Raw genomic sequence first — 17,122 nt, forward strand, 5'->3', positions numbered from 1 at the left:
AGAAGGCTCACATTAGCACCTTCCTACTACTGGGTTGTTGTGAGGATGAGATAAGGACGTGTGTGTCAGCTGCAGGGCACAGTGCCTGGAACAGAGTAAATAAGCATTTAATAATCATGGGCTGTGTTATCTTTATGACCACACGGCCTCAAAGGTTTTTTACTTAAACATATGAATCTTAATTTAAAGCCTATCAAAGATAAAAACTAATTTCCAAGAAATTTACTATAGGCAATGACATCGGTTTAATTTCACAATAACATGTTTTCCTGTGTGTTATTACAGTTAACAGTGGTCGACAGGATTTCAGAAAATTTATGGGCAGTAGCTGACAGAAATGTATATACAATACAGTCCCATCTGAGGGGAGGGAAGGAAAGCGGGGAAATATGGGCAATTTAAATTCACCTCAAGTGGAGTTATTATGCAAAAACTAGACATCTCTACACTTTGACTCTGAGCTTTCTAATAAACAAAACACAGAGGGAAACAAAACTGATGAAAAGAAATCAGTATCTGTAAAGCAGTGCATATATATGCCTGTTCGAAAGAAACAGTCTTTTCTAGCCCCGGCACCTGAAACCGTTTCTCCCGTCCGCATTCTTCGATGGGGAGTGAAGCAGCGAGGCAGGTAGTGGACGCAGTCCCGAGGGTGGCGTGCAGCAAATAAAGTGTGAGCTGCCGGCCTGAAGTGCTGCTCCCGGAGAGCAAATCCTGGAGGAGCCCAAACAGAGCTGTCCTCTGTCCATTCCTAGTCCTTTATTCCTGACCCAGGGGTCAGATCTCCCCTGGCAGTTTTCAAGAATAAGTTCTTACCACCGAGCGTACCCTAAAAAGTATGTGGCAGAGAATCTTAACTTGTATTTTCTGTCAGAACTTAAGGTGTACCTATTCTGTTACTGATTAAAGGCAGATCAAATTGTTTTGATCATCAGCGTGGTAATCATTGGAGGAGAAGGTAGGCTTCTCTGCGAACATGCTCAAGAGATGGCCATCCTCCCTCGGCCTGGAGAAAAGCAAAAGCGTGCATGCACCGGCAGGCCTGGCTTAGCCCTAAACCAAGGGTTGGAAAAAACCCTTTCTGTAAAGGGCCAGCCAGATAGTAAGTATTTGAGGCGTTGTGGCCTTGCAGTCTCTGTCAGCTCCTCTGTCTGTTCTACCACTAGCGCAGCCAGAAGCAGTACGTAGACTGAATTTATTTACAATGCATGAATGGGCATGGCCGTGTTCCAGGAAAACGTTTATAAAACCAGACGGTGGGCTGGATTCAGCCCCTGAGCTCTAGTTTGCCAACCCCTGCCCTAGACCACGGATGAAGGCCTGCGAGGACCCATCCTAAAGTAAAGGCACAGCTCGTTTCAGCTTGGACCGAACCACAGAGCAGGCGTCTTAGCACGCGCCACAACTGAAGAAAGGGCTCCGTAAAGCACCAACACCCAAGAGAGTCAGCACTGAAGGGTTTTGGAGCTTTGAAAACCTGTCCATAGTTAAAACAAACAAAAGACACATACATATTTTAAAGCCAACTGGCCTTCTGTCCTAACTTGCAGAGAGTGGGGCCCGGGCCCCTGCGTGCCCCTCACTTCTGTCTCCTGCCTTCCTGCCTCCTCTGCTCCTGCTTCTTACCGCTCCCAGGGCACAGCTCTTGTTAGCAAGCACCATTTTATACATCTAGTGACACTTGTCAGTTCTCAAACCTGTGTCATTCTGCATTTTCCTGTCTTCACTCATGCTGTGTCCTTCCCCTTTCTCCCCTAAGAGTATCTCTTCTCACCATTTCTGAATGAAATCTCTCCCGTTCTTCAAGTCCTGTCTTCTGTGGGACACCTACCTGTTTAACAGTGCTGGTTGTTCCCAGTGTGGCTCAGTGGGTGAAGAACCGGACATGGTGTCCATGGTCCATGAGGATGCGGGTTTGATCCCTGGCCTCGCTCACTGGGTTAAGGATCTGGCAATGCTGCAAGCCGTGGTGTAGGTCACAGATGTGGCTCAGATCCAGTGTGGCTGTGGCTGTGGCGTAGGCCAGCAGCTATAACTCTGATTCGACCCCTAGCTCAGGAACTTCCATATGCCACAGGTGCAGCCCTAAAAAAACATCCACACAAAACAGTGCCACGCTTCTTTTCTCTTCTATTTTAAATTATTTCCTCTTCTTGCCTTGAAAGAACAGTGGTTCTTTGTGGACCTCTTTGTCGTTGTGCTTTAGACTAGCTGAGTTATAAAAAAATACTATTTTCTAATCTTAACACCAAGAAATGAGAGCTGCCGCAACAGTGAGAAGACAGTGGGGGAAGGGGAGTTATGTTGTGTGCATGGGGAATTTGGGTGACAGAAGAGGACCGGGTTTAAAGTACGTGGGTGCCTAGAGCCGGGAGCGGGTCAGTCCCAGGAGCCCCTCTTCGTAGAGGATTCAGCCACGCTATCACCCCGAGGATGGAGTGGAACAGGAAGCTGGGAGCTTAGGCAAAAACTGTGGTCTTAGACGTCTGTACTCACGCTTTTTAATGTGATCTACTGGTCCTCAAAAAACGAACAAACAAAAAAACTCTGTTATGTGTTTTCTTGTCTTTTAGTTCTTCAGTGAGTATGAGAAGTTACTTCATTCAGAAAATTATGTGACAAAAAGGCAGTCACTCAAGGTATGACAGGTTGTTTATTTTAAGTAGTTTATTTCTGTCCGCCGCACGTTTGAAGTGTTGATGTGGGGAAAGGGAGTTACGCTGGTAGGGGTCCCGGACCTTTCTTTGCAGGGAAGATCCATTTGTCCATGAACAAGATTTCCGTGCAAAGGAGCGGGGTTCAGTAGTGGTCCACGCAGGGTACCTGCCCCTGCTCCCCTCCTTGTGTGTCAGAGGTACCAAAATAGAGTATGCAGAATCGTGAAGAGGACTTCATCTCTTAGCAGTGAAGTACTTCAGATGCTGAAGCCATTTTTTAAAAAGTAAAATCATCTCAGTGACTCGAAGGCCCGTAGGTGTTATGCTCCCCGACGCTGCCAGGTGGCACAGGGTGGCCCTGTGGAGGGCCAAGTTACTGTGAACCATAGGTGAGTTTGGCTGCTTTGTGCCAAACTAGGATACGGACAATTCCATTGGAACCTAAATGTAAGATTTAAAACTCGAGAGCAGGGGTAGGCAAATGGCAGCCCATGGGCCACATCCAGCCTCTGCCAAGTCTTTGTAAATAATGTTTTATTGGAACACAGTTGCATTCATTTCTTTACATATTATCTGTGGCTATTTCAGCTACAACAGCAGATTTGAATGGTTGCCTCAGAGACCATATGGCTTGCAAGATCTAAATTACTTACTGCCTGGCTCTTTACAGAAAGTTTGTTGCTCTAGAAAATTCTTAGTGCAGTTAATAAATGCATACCCCTCATTCTGTAAGTAGTCCTGATGGAAGCTATGGATGGACTCACAAAGGATTTGGGGGGGAAATTGTAATTCCATTTATATTACTTGCCAGATCCACTTTAAATTCTATTCTGCCAAGTGATCTTGCCCTCAGAGATGTCAGAATTCATTTTCGTCAAATACTCCCTTCCAGCTTCTCCTGCCATGGGGATTTTACTCTTGAAAACCTTATCTTTCTGGGGAAATTGACTAAAGGACATGAGCAGCATCCATTGTACATTGTGTCCTTGGATAAAAACACTCTCTACCATCCACATGTCCTCAAGATTCCTTTCCTCCATTTTCCATAAGGCTGTAACTCCTGTAATCAGGGACCAGTAATGGCCACAGCCTGGACATGTGTCACCACTGAAGCATCCCGTCAGGCTGGGGCCTGGCCTCCTGCACATCCTTTGGCCCAGTGTTAGGGGTGCATAACCTGTGCTCCATCTCCAGGAATACTGGCTGGGAGATGGCCAGTAATTCTCAGAGCTGATAGGAACAGTCCTTTCATTTCCTGGTGGATGTGGTACATCCGGCAGCTGTTTAATAAGAAATTGTTCCTCCCTGTATATCAGCATATGTAGGACGGGTCCTCCTGTGATCTTCAAAGGAAAGTGACCTATTCCAGGAACCAGTTTATATCTGAAGGTCAAGATGTCCTGCTTTCCCTGCTGGATGGAGGCAGTGTTTTCGGAGGCTAAGGGGGCTAGAGATAACGGCCAGGGATACTAGGTTCCAGAGCTAATACCCCTTCACAGCGTGTGGGGGTTGGGGGGGGGGTCAGTTGTCAAATCAATAGACTTTGACTAAATTCTCAGTTCTTGCGCTGCTTAGATAGAAGAGTTTTTACCAGAGTTCCCGTCGAGCAGCGGAAAACAATCCAACTAGGAACCATGAGGTTGTGGGTCTGATCCCTGGCCTTGCTGAATGGGTTAAGGACCTGGCATTGCCATGAGCTGTGGTGTGGGGTTGCAGACTTGGCTCCAGTCCTGCGTTGCTGTGGCTGTGGTGTAGGCCAGCGGCTACAGCTCCAATTTGACCCGTAGGCCTGGGAACTTCCATATGCCATGAGTGCAGCCCTAACAAGCAGGAAAAAAAAAAAAAGAGCTTTTACTAGCAAATTTGTATCCCCTGTACCAAACTTCAGATTTTTTATTTTTGTGTCCAAAAAAATATTTTAAATTACCAGTCATCTTCCTCTAGAAAATCAAACTGAAATGAGCCATTTTCAGTATTTCTTTGGTTTCTGTGATTGAAAATAAATACCAATAAATCTATAAACCTTTGCCTACCTAATATTAACTTTTGAGCCTCCTTAAGAATAAATACTGGGCTTCTTACTTTGAAAGTTGTGGATGTTGTGATTCGAACCAATGTGACGCCTGTATGAGCTTTTAAATTCTTCCTATAAATTCTTTATAGATCCTAAGTAGACAGGTTGTTTTATATTTACTATAATGACATGTTATTTGTTTATCTAGAGATCGGTTTCTGGAAATTTTAAGTATCTAGAACACATCCAAGAACCCAGAAAGGAGTTAACTAAAGCATGTCAACCATGGCACAGTCGCTCTGTCTGTCCCTTAGACCTCACTCCGTGTCTCTTCTTAGACTCAGGTTCGGTGTGTCCTGCACATGTTCACACTTTTATTTTTCACTACACGCTCACGAGATACAGGTACATTATCCATTCCCATTGTACGGATGATGAAACTGAGGCACAGAGAAGTGAAATAACATGCCCAGGGTTACAGAGCTCCCAAGGTGTAGGGAGCTGGGATTTGACCCAGGCAGGCTGGTGCCAGGGGCCAGGCTCTCCACCACTCTGCCTTTGCCTGTGTCCACAAGGCTGCAGCCTGGCCCTGTCTCCATGCAAGTTATACCATCTGCACACTAGACCTTGACTAGAAGCTGGCACGCTGACAACATGGAGAGGTGACTGCTGCTTCCAGAAAAAGAGAGATCTAGAACAAGAGAGACAGTTTTAAAATTAAGGACTGATTATGGTATTAATCAACTCCATAGAACTCAGTAAGCACAGACTTAGCTAAAGGCACAGACTTTTTTAGTTGAATTGAATGTCATTAGCAATGTTGAAGAGTCACCAAGAAAAGCTTAGAGTATTTTCAGGGTACCTTGCTTTTAGAAGGAACAGCAAAGTATTTGTTTTTATAAACCTTTCTGAATCAGATAAAATGTTAAGTTTGGTGTGGTTAGGAGTAATATATGAAAGACTTTGGACATGAAGCCTTTTGTCCTTTGGAGTTCAGATAAATAAAATTAAAAATAGTGAAATTCTTTTTTTTTTTGTCTTTTTGTCTTTTTGCCATTTCTTGGGCCGCTCCCACGGCATATGGAGGTTCCCAGGCTAGGGGTCAAATCGGAGCTGTAGCCACTGGCCTACACCAGAGCCACAGCAATGCGGGATCCAAGCTGCGTCCGTGACCTACACCACAGCTCACGGCAATGCCGGATCCTTAACCCACTGAGCAAGGCCAGGGATCGAACCCACAATCTCATGGTTCCTAGTCGGATTCGTTAACCCCTGCGCCACAGCAGAAACTCCAAAAATAGTAAAATTTCTAAATTAAGCTACGGTTTATAGTTACTGAGGAACTTATCTTCTGACCATTTTCTTGATATTTTCTTTGTAATGAGATAACACAAATGCCTATTTAAAGAATACGTTCTGACAGGGCCAAATGTGCCTTATGTGTCCTCTTCATAGAGCAGTGTCAGACTCACCTGGGTTTAAACCCCAAAAGAAAAGGTGGGTGTTCAAGTAGCATATCATAGGCACTCAGTAGCTGTTAGGCCATGGTTGGGTTCATCAGTCTGATGAGTGCCTACTCATGGTCTGTGCTTGGTAACGATATTTATTAAATGAACTGTTTTTAAAACGTTGGTTTCACTTCAGATCTTGATAATGGAAGAGTAATTGTTTAAATGTCTTCCCAGCTTCTCGGTGAACTATTATTAGACAGACACAACTTCACAATTATGACAAAATACATCAGTAAACCTGAGAACCTCAAATTAATGATGAACCTTCTACGAGACAAAAGCCGTAACATCCAGTTTGAGGCCTTTCACGTTTTTAAGGTAGAGTACTAAACACCGTTTTTCCTCTAGAGTTGTGGATCTCGTATTGTTCATAAATTACTGAAATTTTATTAGCTTCATTTTGAAAATCTTAAGTGATACAATGCAGTTCAGTTCGTTTTCACATTTATGTGGTACAGCATTTAAACAAAATAGACCCAGATCAGGGTATAATACCATTTGGATTGGGGAATAAGAAAAGTTTATTTGTAGAGGAATGTCATTTATCTTTGGCATAGGAGAGTATCAGTCATAAAGGGTAATCCATTTCTTAATGCTTTCCCAGGAGGTTTGGTTCTTAAAATCCTTTCTGACCGCCTGGGCCAAGAAATGATTTCTGCTCATTTTCTAAAATCAAAGTCTGTATTTAATATCAGCTACCCAGAGTTTTGAGTGTGAATGAGCATGTCAGTCCTTCTTGTGCCAAAACATGTAATTCTGCTTTTTAATTGTAAAGTGAGGTCTTCCAAAGCAAACACCCTGAACCAGTAATCATGACCTCAGCACGTGCCCCGGGAAGCACGGGATGTGTCCTGCCGGTGCTCTGCCAAGTGTGGCAAAGATGTCCCCGTTCCTTGTTCGATTCCCTGTGGCTGACGTTGCTTTCTCTCTGTGCAGGTGTTTGTAGCCAATCCTAACAAGACGCAGCCCATCCTAGACATCCTCCTCAAGAACCAGACCAAACTTATAGAGTTCCTCAGCAAGTTCCAGAATGACAGGACCGAGGACGAACAGTTTAATGATGAGAAGACCTATTTAGTCAAACAGATCAGGGATTTGAAGAGACCAGCGCAGCAAGAAGCCTAATTTCCAATAAACATCTAAAATATTAAATCCAAATTCAGCATTCGCTGTTAGCTATTCAGCATCAGGCACTGTTATCGATTCATGAGGAACATTACTGCTAATCTGCTGTTAAGTGAACGGTTTTCATTTTCCCTTTTTTTGTTTTTTTTTCAGTCCAAGTTGGAGAACGTAGCTGCTGCTTTCTTGCACACTAGAGCACACGTGGACTTTTTCTTGATCTTTGTGTCATTTCAGATTTCAAAGACTCCGTTTGCTGTAGAAGTTCTGAACATGGCTAGGTTCATGAAGGCAAATGCATGGATGATAGTGTGTTTTAGGGAAGGAAGGCATTGATATTATCAGAGTAAACCTGCCCGTTTGCATTTATCTTTGTTAAAGGTCTGAGCATGGATTCTTGATAAGATTGTATGCCTTCACTAAAGGAAGACCGTGCAGATCTTTATTTGAAATCATAGGGGAACTATATCCAAGATGTGAGCCTCTTGGGTGAATAAAGTTGACACATGAATAAATTGATACTGAAACTTAGCAACTTCTTAAAAGTGTGAAGCTTCACAAGGTCATAAGGAAAATGTATATATGCTTTTCACAGCTTTCTAGAATTTTTTGACATTTGATTTTTCTTGAGACTCGTAAACCTGGAATATGTTGAAGGGTATTTGTTCATCTTACTTTTTGAAGGTATTTTAAAACAGTAGAGCTAGCAACGACACCTCGCATTTCATTTCAACGATGCTTACAGGTTTCTTTTGTATATAATTCTTAGAATGCTCATTTCTTTTAAATGATTTAATTTGTACAGCAGAGGAATGTTATTGTATTAGTATGTAACTATTACCTAATATTGAGTTTTTGCAAAAAAAAATGAATGCTCATAAGTAATTGAAATACTTCAGATCACATGAAAATGCTGATTTAACATTTAAGTATCACAGCATTAAAAGAAGTAAACCAATCCTTTGTATTCAGTTATCTAATGGGGTGCCATCAATAGGCTTTGGTACAGACCAGGAACTCAGTCAGCAACACTTTCCTGCATAATATTGGCCTTATTCATTTAAAATGAGTCATGAGTTTGCCAGATCTATGAATGATACCGATTATGCTAAATTAACGCTGATTCTTTGTGTGGGGGGGAGACCTCTGTAGAGCACCTTTTCTTTCTTAGAGTAAGTAATCCAGTACAATATTTGTGAAACTGAATCATTAAAACTTTGGCTTCTCTTAGGAAAAGAAGAGTTCCTAGTCCTAGGTGTCCTATGGGGAAATTTATTTTTTTTTTTAATGTCCTGTTCCTTAATGCTGCAAATTATCAGTATTTACAAAGTAACTGATTTTGCACCACTTTTTTGTTACTGTGACCACAACAGAACAGTGTCTGCTAGAATCTGTGTAAAGTTATTAGAATGGTATCTGTCCATCTTAGTGATAATGAAGGTCACAACTAACAACTTACAAATCAAGAGTTTGCCAGTTTGAATTCAGCATGGCTGTAGCTGATTAAGAAATTTATATAATTACTCTTTGCTAGCCTCTCTTACTAATTGAATTAGTTATCAGCCAGTAAAGTGAAACTCCCAAAGGATGTTTCAGCAGGTTTTAAGATCTCTTTCTAGAAGCACCAGTTAGGAAAATAGCTCCAGAGAATACAGATGTATTTTATTCTATTTAATTGAAATGGCAGCCTACATTAAAATTGGTTTTCATAAGGCTGTCTTTACCAAAATCTGTGTAAAATAATTCATGTTTTTCTGCTGGAAGTAGAGAAAGCAGTCCAAGCTCCTTGAAATGCAACCATGCAAGATGTTTAGGAAGGCAGACTTGGCCGTGAGGCATCGTTCTGGTTCTTGTGGTCCAGTGCCGGGTTATCTGGTTTCAGTGAGAAAACACTGCACCAAGTGGAAGAACGCTTTCCTTGCCAAGCTGGATCTTAGAACTTGAAACAACAAAACAGCTTCCACTCTGGCAGTGCCGTCGTCGCACTAGAGCCTTTGTGTGGAAGACAGGGAGGGGTGCGGCGTGTCCAAGAAAACCCTGATGTGTTACTATGGAATTGGAATCTAGGGATAGTTAACTTTGGGGTTTTTTGCTGTTTTTAAACAAAAATGTGAAAACATTCAAAGTTAAAAAGTTGCATTTGAAGTTAGGATCATTTAATATATTCATATTACCAAAACTGTTATACTGGAAGTGGTTTCCTTTTATGTTATAAAGGTTTAATTTTACATAAGTCAGAGTTACTCGAGGTGATTTTTTTAACCCTTTAAAAAAGTGAAGATGTATACAGTTGTTAACAATGCCATGGAAGCATTTCCTTTCTCCTGAGGAAAAGTAAATTTCTTATCAGAATATCTGGCTGGCCCTGTAATTTAAATTAAAATAAAATTTTGGAGAAACGGCACTGTCAGTTTTTTGCTTTTATGATGTCTTACAGATAACTGCATTTATATCACTCTGAACAGCCCCATCAGGAAACACACTAGCACAAACGGTCATCACCTGTAGCCAGAAAGAGTTATTACACATTCCTCTCCTTTTCCCCATTCAAGGTTTTATTTATTTATTTATTTTTGTCTTTTTGCTATTTCTTTGGGCCGCTCCCGCGGCATATGGAGGTTCCCAGGCTAGGGGTCTAATCGGAGCTGCAGCCACCGGCCTATGCCAGAGCCACAGCAACGCGGGATCCGAGCCGCGTCTGCAACCCACACCACAGCTCACGGCAACGCCGAATCGTTAACCCACTGAGCAAGGGCAGGGACCGAACCCGCAACCTCATGGTTCCCAGTCGGATTCGTTAACCACTGCACCACGACGGGAACTCCAAGGTTTTATTTTTGATGTCACAAACGCAGTTTTCACTTATGTTACAGGGTTCCGCGCTCCCTGGCCCTTCCTTTCATGGTTAAGACCCTTTTACTAGCATCACCTTTTGGGCCATAGCACTTGGCGAGTAGATCCTTTCTCTGGTTCTGTGACCCTTTATTATTAACACTCTGTGGTAAAGCTAAACACTTGACAGGGCTGGTTCTAAATTACTGGAGTGAAATGACTATGACGGTGAGAGAACTACGGAAGCACAGTGTTAAATGGCTCCTGAAAGGAGGTCTGTCCTCCCGGCCCCCTGCTGACAGGTGGCACACCACCGTAACCTCTGTCGGCAAACGGGCTCTCCGTCCTCATCCGGCCAAAAGCGCTTCTCTGAAATCTGAATACCGTTTCACTTGTTCTAACGTAGCTCAAACCACGTGTTTCTCGTACTTCTCGAAAGGTGACAGTGGGACCTGATAATACTGCCCCTGCTCCCGAGGGTGAGCTCGGGAGCCGTGCATCACACTGGAGGGCCCACGCCGGGAGTTCTTCCCCCCACAGTGCCCTCCCCGCCCCACAGCCCGCAGTGGAATCCCGCCGGGCAGCTCTGACCCAGCCTCTTCCCGTTTGTGAGGATCACACGTGCTCCGTCTGGAAGTCACACTGCCGGCGGCAAGGAGCCATCCACGTGTGCCTTCGCCCAGCGCGCCCAAAGGCTCTGACCCGCCGGCCACTCCTGTGTCCCCCACCTCACGACCTGCTGTCCGACCACGGCTTCCAGGAGGCACGAAGGACCAAGTGAGACTCCCCCAGCGACAGTCTCAAAGCCCTCTGGGCTGTTCCTGAAGCCAACCCTCACGAAGACACACGCAAACTGCCCGCATGCGCAGCACACCGCCTCCTGCCACACGCGACGTCACTTCCGGCGCCAGGGCGCACTTCCGGTCCTGTGCATGCCGCCACTGATCACGCAGCCGGAAACGGTTAACCAGACGGACAGGCCCGAGTCTCCAGCTTTTCGCCTGGGCTTCACACCGACTGGGGCGCGGGCCATCACTGCACTGGCCGCAGGGCCTCACGCTTGCATGAGGTCCCACAGTGATGCTCGCGGGTGCTGATACCAGGGTTCCTGCGTGGTGGGGACCTTGGCTCCTGTCCCCACCACGGCGGGTGGCCCAGGTGGAGCGCGCGCACAGAGATCGAGTGTCTGCACGCCAGCGCGGGGACCCTCCCTCAGTTCCCAGCCTAGTGCGCACAGGAAGTCGTGTGCTCTGAAATTTGAAACTTTTTGTTAACCCTTCAGGTCTCAGACACCATAAATTTGAGGAAAGATTCCTCTTTTTCACCATCCTCCACTAGGTAGGCTTTAGCTCATGAGCACTCCTGTTCCTTGGTGATACATTTGTGTCACTCACATACGTGGTGTCCATTCGAACAACATGATTCTGCCCTGCTTTTCAGTAGCTGAATCCTCCACTGGTTGGAGATTCAAGCACGTGCAGAGGCGGCGAGCAGGGAGGGCCCAGGGGGAAGCTTCCAGAAGAGGCTGCACACCAGCCGGCCCCCTCTGCTTCCTCCCTGCCCGCCACCCGCACAGCTCCCCACCTTACAGAGTCTCTCCCATGGGGAGTAGGCAGACACTCCTAACCCGGTGGCGCCAGTTCTGCTGGGCTGAGGCCGCCCGGGGCCTCCTCCTCCCGGGGCCACTGAGTAGGTGGGGTGGTGCCGGCCCCCATCACACGGACGCACTGTAGGGACCTGGCAGAGCCTCACCCCAGCCCCTTGGCACCTCCTTTTGTTTTCCGGAAGCTGCTTGCAGCTTGGGGCACCGAAGTACGGCAGTTAACGTCCCCAGAGGCTGCCCTCACCCAGCGTCCTGGCCACTCGGCCCGGGTAGGTGCTCCCTAGCAAGACTCCCAGCTTGAAGCCACCGCATCGAAGGTTTGCTGACACTCCTTCTATTGGATTTCTCTCCCCGGGCTCCCGTCCCACTCTGTACCAGGGTTTCCTGGGATTGGGTCCCAAGTAAATGACTAGCACCTGAACCCTGGTCCCAGCCTTTGCTTCCAGCGAAACGCCAGTCAAGACGTGCTTGCTTTGCTCCTGCTAACCCAGAGGCCTGAGCTGCCAGGCCTGTGCAGCCAGGCGAGGGGCCTCCCTCGGAGGAGGAGGTGCTGGAGGAGGCCCGCCCTCGGGAACCACCCTTTCTGTGCCGCTGGCCTTGAGATTTAGGACAGACTGGCCTGGCACAGCAAGGCGGCTCATGACCACAGCCGCTGCTGCCTGAGGAGGCTGTCCTGAGGCCCCAGACCAGGCCCTGAGGTCCAGAGAGCTGAGGCCTCCACATTCGCATCTTTCAAAAGCAGCTGGGCGAGGCACACCCCCTGCCCCAGGATTGCTCTTCATGGTGGTGGAAACTGCCAGCATAGCTGGAAACCTCCCATTTCCCTCCTGCTCTGCCCTCTTCCAAAAGGGTCCTTTTTTTTGCAAAAGTATAGTCTAACCCTACAAATGGATTGCACGATTGGGAATCGGGACCAGAGTTAAGAATTGTCGAGGACTAATTAGAACTGGGATAGGGATCCGTGGGGTAGGGGCGAGGTAGGGCGGAGTCATGAGGGGCCCTCTGCTTGCAGGTCCTCCTTCAGCTTTTCCGGCACTCAATGCTCTCACTTAAAAAGCCACTGGGTGGCAGTAGAGTTCTCTCTTTTTAGCAGCTCCCGAGCCGGAGCCATGGGGGCACCCACAGTAAATCCAGGCTGACCCCATGGGAAGGGACCCAGAGCCCTAGCAGTGTTGTGTGCCCAGCTGCCCCAGGCTTCCTGAGCGCCGTTTTGAGCAAAATGGAAGAGGTAGTCAAGAGAGGCTGTAAAAAAAAAAAAAGAGGGAGGGACAGGTATGTGATAAATACAGTGACGTGTTAAGGGTAGAATTTACGTGGTGGGTATAAGGGTTGTTTCATTTTTTAAGAAACTTTACGTTTTAGTTTTACAGGAAAAAAATTGTAACGATAGTACAAGGAATTTCTCTATATCCACACCAGGCTTCTCTGCCATCTTAAGTTAGTATGGGGTGTAGGGCTATCTCTCCCAATGACTATTAATATATTTGGGGGTGTTTTTGTTGTTGTTTTGTCTTTGTAGGGCCGCACCCGCTGCACATGGAGGTTCCCAGGCTAGGGGTCGAATTGGAGCTACAGCTGCCGGCCTACACCACAGCCACAGCCATGCCAGATCCGAGCCTCGTCTGAGACCTACACCACAGCTCTCAGCAACACCAGATCCCCAACCCACTGAGCGAGGCCAGGGATCGAACGTACATCCTCATAGATACTAGTCAGATTCATTTCCACTGAGCCACAACAGGAACTCCCAAATATGTGTTATCATTAACTCAAGTCCATAGTTTATGTAGATGTCCTTAGTTTTCCCCTGATGTCCTCTTTCTATTGCCAGGATCCCACCCAGGATCCCACATGACGCTTAGGCATCATGTCTCCACAGGCTCCTCTGGGCTGTGCAACCTCTCAGACTTTCCTCGTTTTTTTTTTTTTTCTTCGGTCTTTTTGCCTTTTCTAGGGCCGCTTCTGCGGCATATGGAGATTCCCAGGCTAGGGGTCTAATCGGAGCCGTAGCCACCGGCCTGCACCACAGCCACAGCAACGCCGGATCCTTAACCCACTGAGCGAGGCCAGGGATCGAACCCGCAACCTCATGGTTCCTAGTGGGACTCATTAACCACTGCACCACGACGGGAACTCCTCAGACTTTCTTTGTTTTTGATGACAGTTTTGAGGAGTACTGGTCAGGCATTTTGTAGAATCTCCCATGTGAGATTTGTCTCATGTTTTCCTCGTGATTCTAACGAGAGGATGGGCTTAGAGGAGGAAGACCACACGATTGCCAGCCATCGTCCTCACACCACATCAAGGACATACGCCACCACAGGACACAGCCCTGTCAACCTTGACCTTGATCACCTGGCTGAGGTAGTGTTGTCAGGTTTCCCCACTATAAAGCCGCTCTTTCATCTTCCCTCTTTCGGTTCTGTCCTCTTAGGAAGGAGTCCCTGTGAGTAGCGCAAACCACTCATGGGGCTTAGGCTTCGTCTCCTTAAGAGCAGGAATCTGGAGTTCCCATCGTGGCTCAGTGATTAATGAGTCCGACCGGGAACTATGAGGTTGCGGGTTCGATCCCTGGCCTTGCTCAGTGGGTTAAGGATCCAGCGTTGCTGTGGCTGTGGCGTAGGCCAGCGGCTACAGCTCCGATTAGACCCCTAGCCTGGGAACCTCCCATATGCCGAGGGTGCGGCCCAAGAAAATGGCAAAAAGACCAAAGGAAAAAAAAAAAAAAGAGCAAGTATCTACATGTATAACTTGGAATTTTTCTGCATGGGAGCTTTGTCTCTCCTCACCCATTTTCCCCTGGCAAATCCTTTCAATTTCCTGTGTGCTCACAACGTTTCATAATAAAATGGTGGAAGCAAAATAACTGATTTTAAAAAATGGTAGGGGGAGTTCCCTTTGTGGTGCAGCGGTAAGGAACCCGACTAGTATCCATGAGGATGTAGGTTCAATCCCTGGCCTCCATCATCAGGTCTGGAATCCAAGATTGCTGTGGCTGTGTTGTAGGCTGGCAGCTATAGCTCTGGTTCAACCCCTAGCCTGGAAACTTCCATATGCTGAGGGTGTGGCCCTAAAAAAAAAGGCTGGAGTGGGGGTGGGGGATACACCCAGGAGGTGTGGCTGACTGCAGGGGCCACTCAGGTTCTCAGGGTGCGAGGAGACACATAGCATCTTTGCTGCTGCACGAGGTTGTCCAACAGCAACCCCAGATGCCCCAAGTCCAAACCTAAACTCACGCAGGCCCACTCCCCACCCCTAGCCCCCTGACTCTGGGCTCTGGTTGCTTAACAATTGTCCTAATCAGGAGTTCTCTTGTGGTGCAGTGGTTTAAGGATCTGATGTTGCTGCTGCCAAGGCTTGGGTCACTGCTGTGGCTCGCATTCGATCCCTGGCCCAGGAACTTCCACATGCCATGGACACAGCCAAAAAATAGCCCAGTCACCCCTGATTCCTTACCTTTTTTTTTTTTTTTAAGTGAGAATTGCAATGATTTTTAATTTTTTTTTTTTTTTTTTTTTTACTTATTTTGCTTTTCAGAGCTGCACCCACAGCATATGGAAGTTCCCAGGCTAGGGGTCAAATTGGAGCTTTAGCTGCTGGCCTACACCACAGCCACACAGGATCCGAGCCATGTCTGTGACCTACACCACAGCTCACAGCAACGCCGGATCCTTAACCCTCTGAGCGAGGCCAGGGAGCGAACCCGCAACTTCATGATTCCTAGTGGGATTCATTTCAGCTGCGCCACGATGGGAACTACCCTGATTCTTTACCTTGTCTCTCACCTCCTCCACCCATCCAGCTGACAGTGAAGCCTGTTGGTTCTGCTTCAATGCTTTAGTCTCAAGGTTTCGCGTCCAAAATCCTTGGAATGTTTATAACAAGCCTTGTAAAATTATGAGAAAGCTTGTTGCCCTTCTTAGGAAATAGAAATTCAAGTGTATGCTGATGCAACACAGAGTAAGTATTGATTTAATTTATTTTTGTGGTAACTGGTAGATAAATATTTCTTGTCTCCATCTAAGTCTTCCTAAAGCACCCGTGTCAAGAGATTCATTCAAGGTTCTTTGTTAACTGTCAAAAATCTTCATTAATATTGACTGAGTGATTATCAAGGGTTTTACAAGGGCTGACTTAATCCTTACAACACTCACATGGATACAGGCCCTCTGGTATCCTGATTTTATAGATGAGGCCATGGAGGCACAGAGAGGTTAAGCCACTCAGCCAAGGCCACAGAGCAGTCAGAAGCAGAGCCAAAAGTGTACCCAGCAGGCAGCATCTCTTTTCTTCAGTCTTACTCTGCATCCTCTTCTACGTGCCTGCCTCCAAAATTGTCCGCAGCAGATGGGAGAAGGGAGCAATGGCAAAAGGGGTCTCAGACTCTCACCCACTCTGACCAACCTACGGTTTATACTAAACCCCCAGGAGAAGAGGCAGTTTGTCTGCCGCCTTCCTCACAGGTCACAGGAACTCTGAGGCAGGGCTCAGGGAAGCTTGCCAACCTGCCATGAATATGCCACCCTGGCTTGTGGGGAAGGGGGTGGGGGGTGGGGAGGTGCAGTTCTAGATAAAAAGCTCATTCCGATCCAGTGTGTCTGGAGTGGCGCCTGAGATTCTGCTTTTAAGAAGCTCCCAGGGTCTTGGGGCCCCAGGACCACACCTGGAGGAGCAAGAGAGGGCAGGTGACAGCTGCAGGTGCTGAGAACCAAGTGTAGGTTACCCAGCTCCTGGGGCTGGCGGCAGAAAGGGCTGCAGGGAGGCCTAGCCAGGCAAGTGAGTAAAGAAGAGCAGCACCAGCAGGTGTTCGGGTTTGAGGATAAGGGAAGGCAGGGGCCCGGGCCTAGCTGGGGCTGGGGCTGGGGTCTCTGAGAGTCATTGAGGCCACCCTTGAAGGCTGTGGCCACTAGAGAGGCCTGGGGCCTTGGGCGGCGGAATTGACCAGCCTCAGGGGCCAGAGGACTGAGTTAGGCCTGGACCTAGCTCCCAGAGGGGCAATCAGCACGGCCAGCCAGAGAGGGCGCGGGTCCGGGCTCAGCGGAAGAGCCATCCTGGGCGCCAGAGTGTGTTGCCAGCCCCTCGCCGTGACATCTCGTCTGCATCCCCTCCAACCAGAAGCTTCTCCCGATCAGGAATCGAGTGGAGGCTATCACTCACCTTTAGGTCCTCAGCCGTCCCTCAAGGCTCAGCGAGAGCTACATCCCCCGCCCCGGGAGGCAGGACCCGCACATTTCTAGGGGGCGCCGTTCCCATCCGGATGCTCGCCAGGTTAATCGAGTTATGGCAACGGTTCTCCAGCAGATGGCAGCCAAGCGCCCCGGGAAAGGAGCGCTTTTGTTGGGAGCCCAGCAAACACTCTGCGGCCGCCTCTCTCTGACCCGAG

General features: G+C 47.4%; 1 protein-coding gene across 1 annotated transcript in view; it reads left to right on the top strand.

Annotated features, from left to right (window-relative positions):
- CAB39 (calcium binding protein 39) overlaps positions 1-9,708 on the top strand; it is a 90,750-nt gene extending 81,042 nt beyond the window's left edge. The window contains exons 7-9 of the mRNA XM_047773740.1: positions 2,574-2,639; positions 6,357-6,500; positions 7,119-9,708. Of these exons, the coding sequence (XP_047629696.1) occupies positions 2,574-2,639; positions 6,357-6,500; positions 7,119-7,307 (399 nt within the window). The 3' untranslated portion in view covers positions 7,308-9,708. The remainder of the gene's footprint in view (positions 1-2,573; positions 2,640-6,356; positions 6,501-7,118) is intronic.
- The last annotated feature ends 7,414 nt before the right edge of the window (positions 9,709-17,122 follow it).

The sequence above is a fragment of the Phacochoerus africanus genome, chromosome 3 (assembly GCF_016906955.1).
Source record: "Phacochoerus africanus isolate WHEZ1 chromosome 3, ROS_Pafr_v1, whole genome shotgun sequence".
Lineage (NCBI taxonomy): Eukaryota > Metazoa > Chordata > Mammalia > Artiodactyla > Suidae > Phacochoerus > Phacochoerus africanus.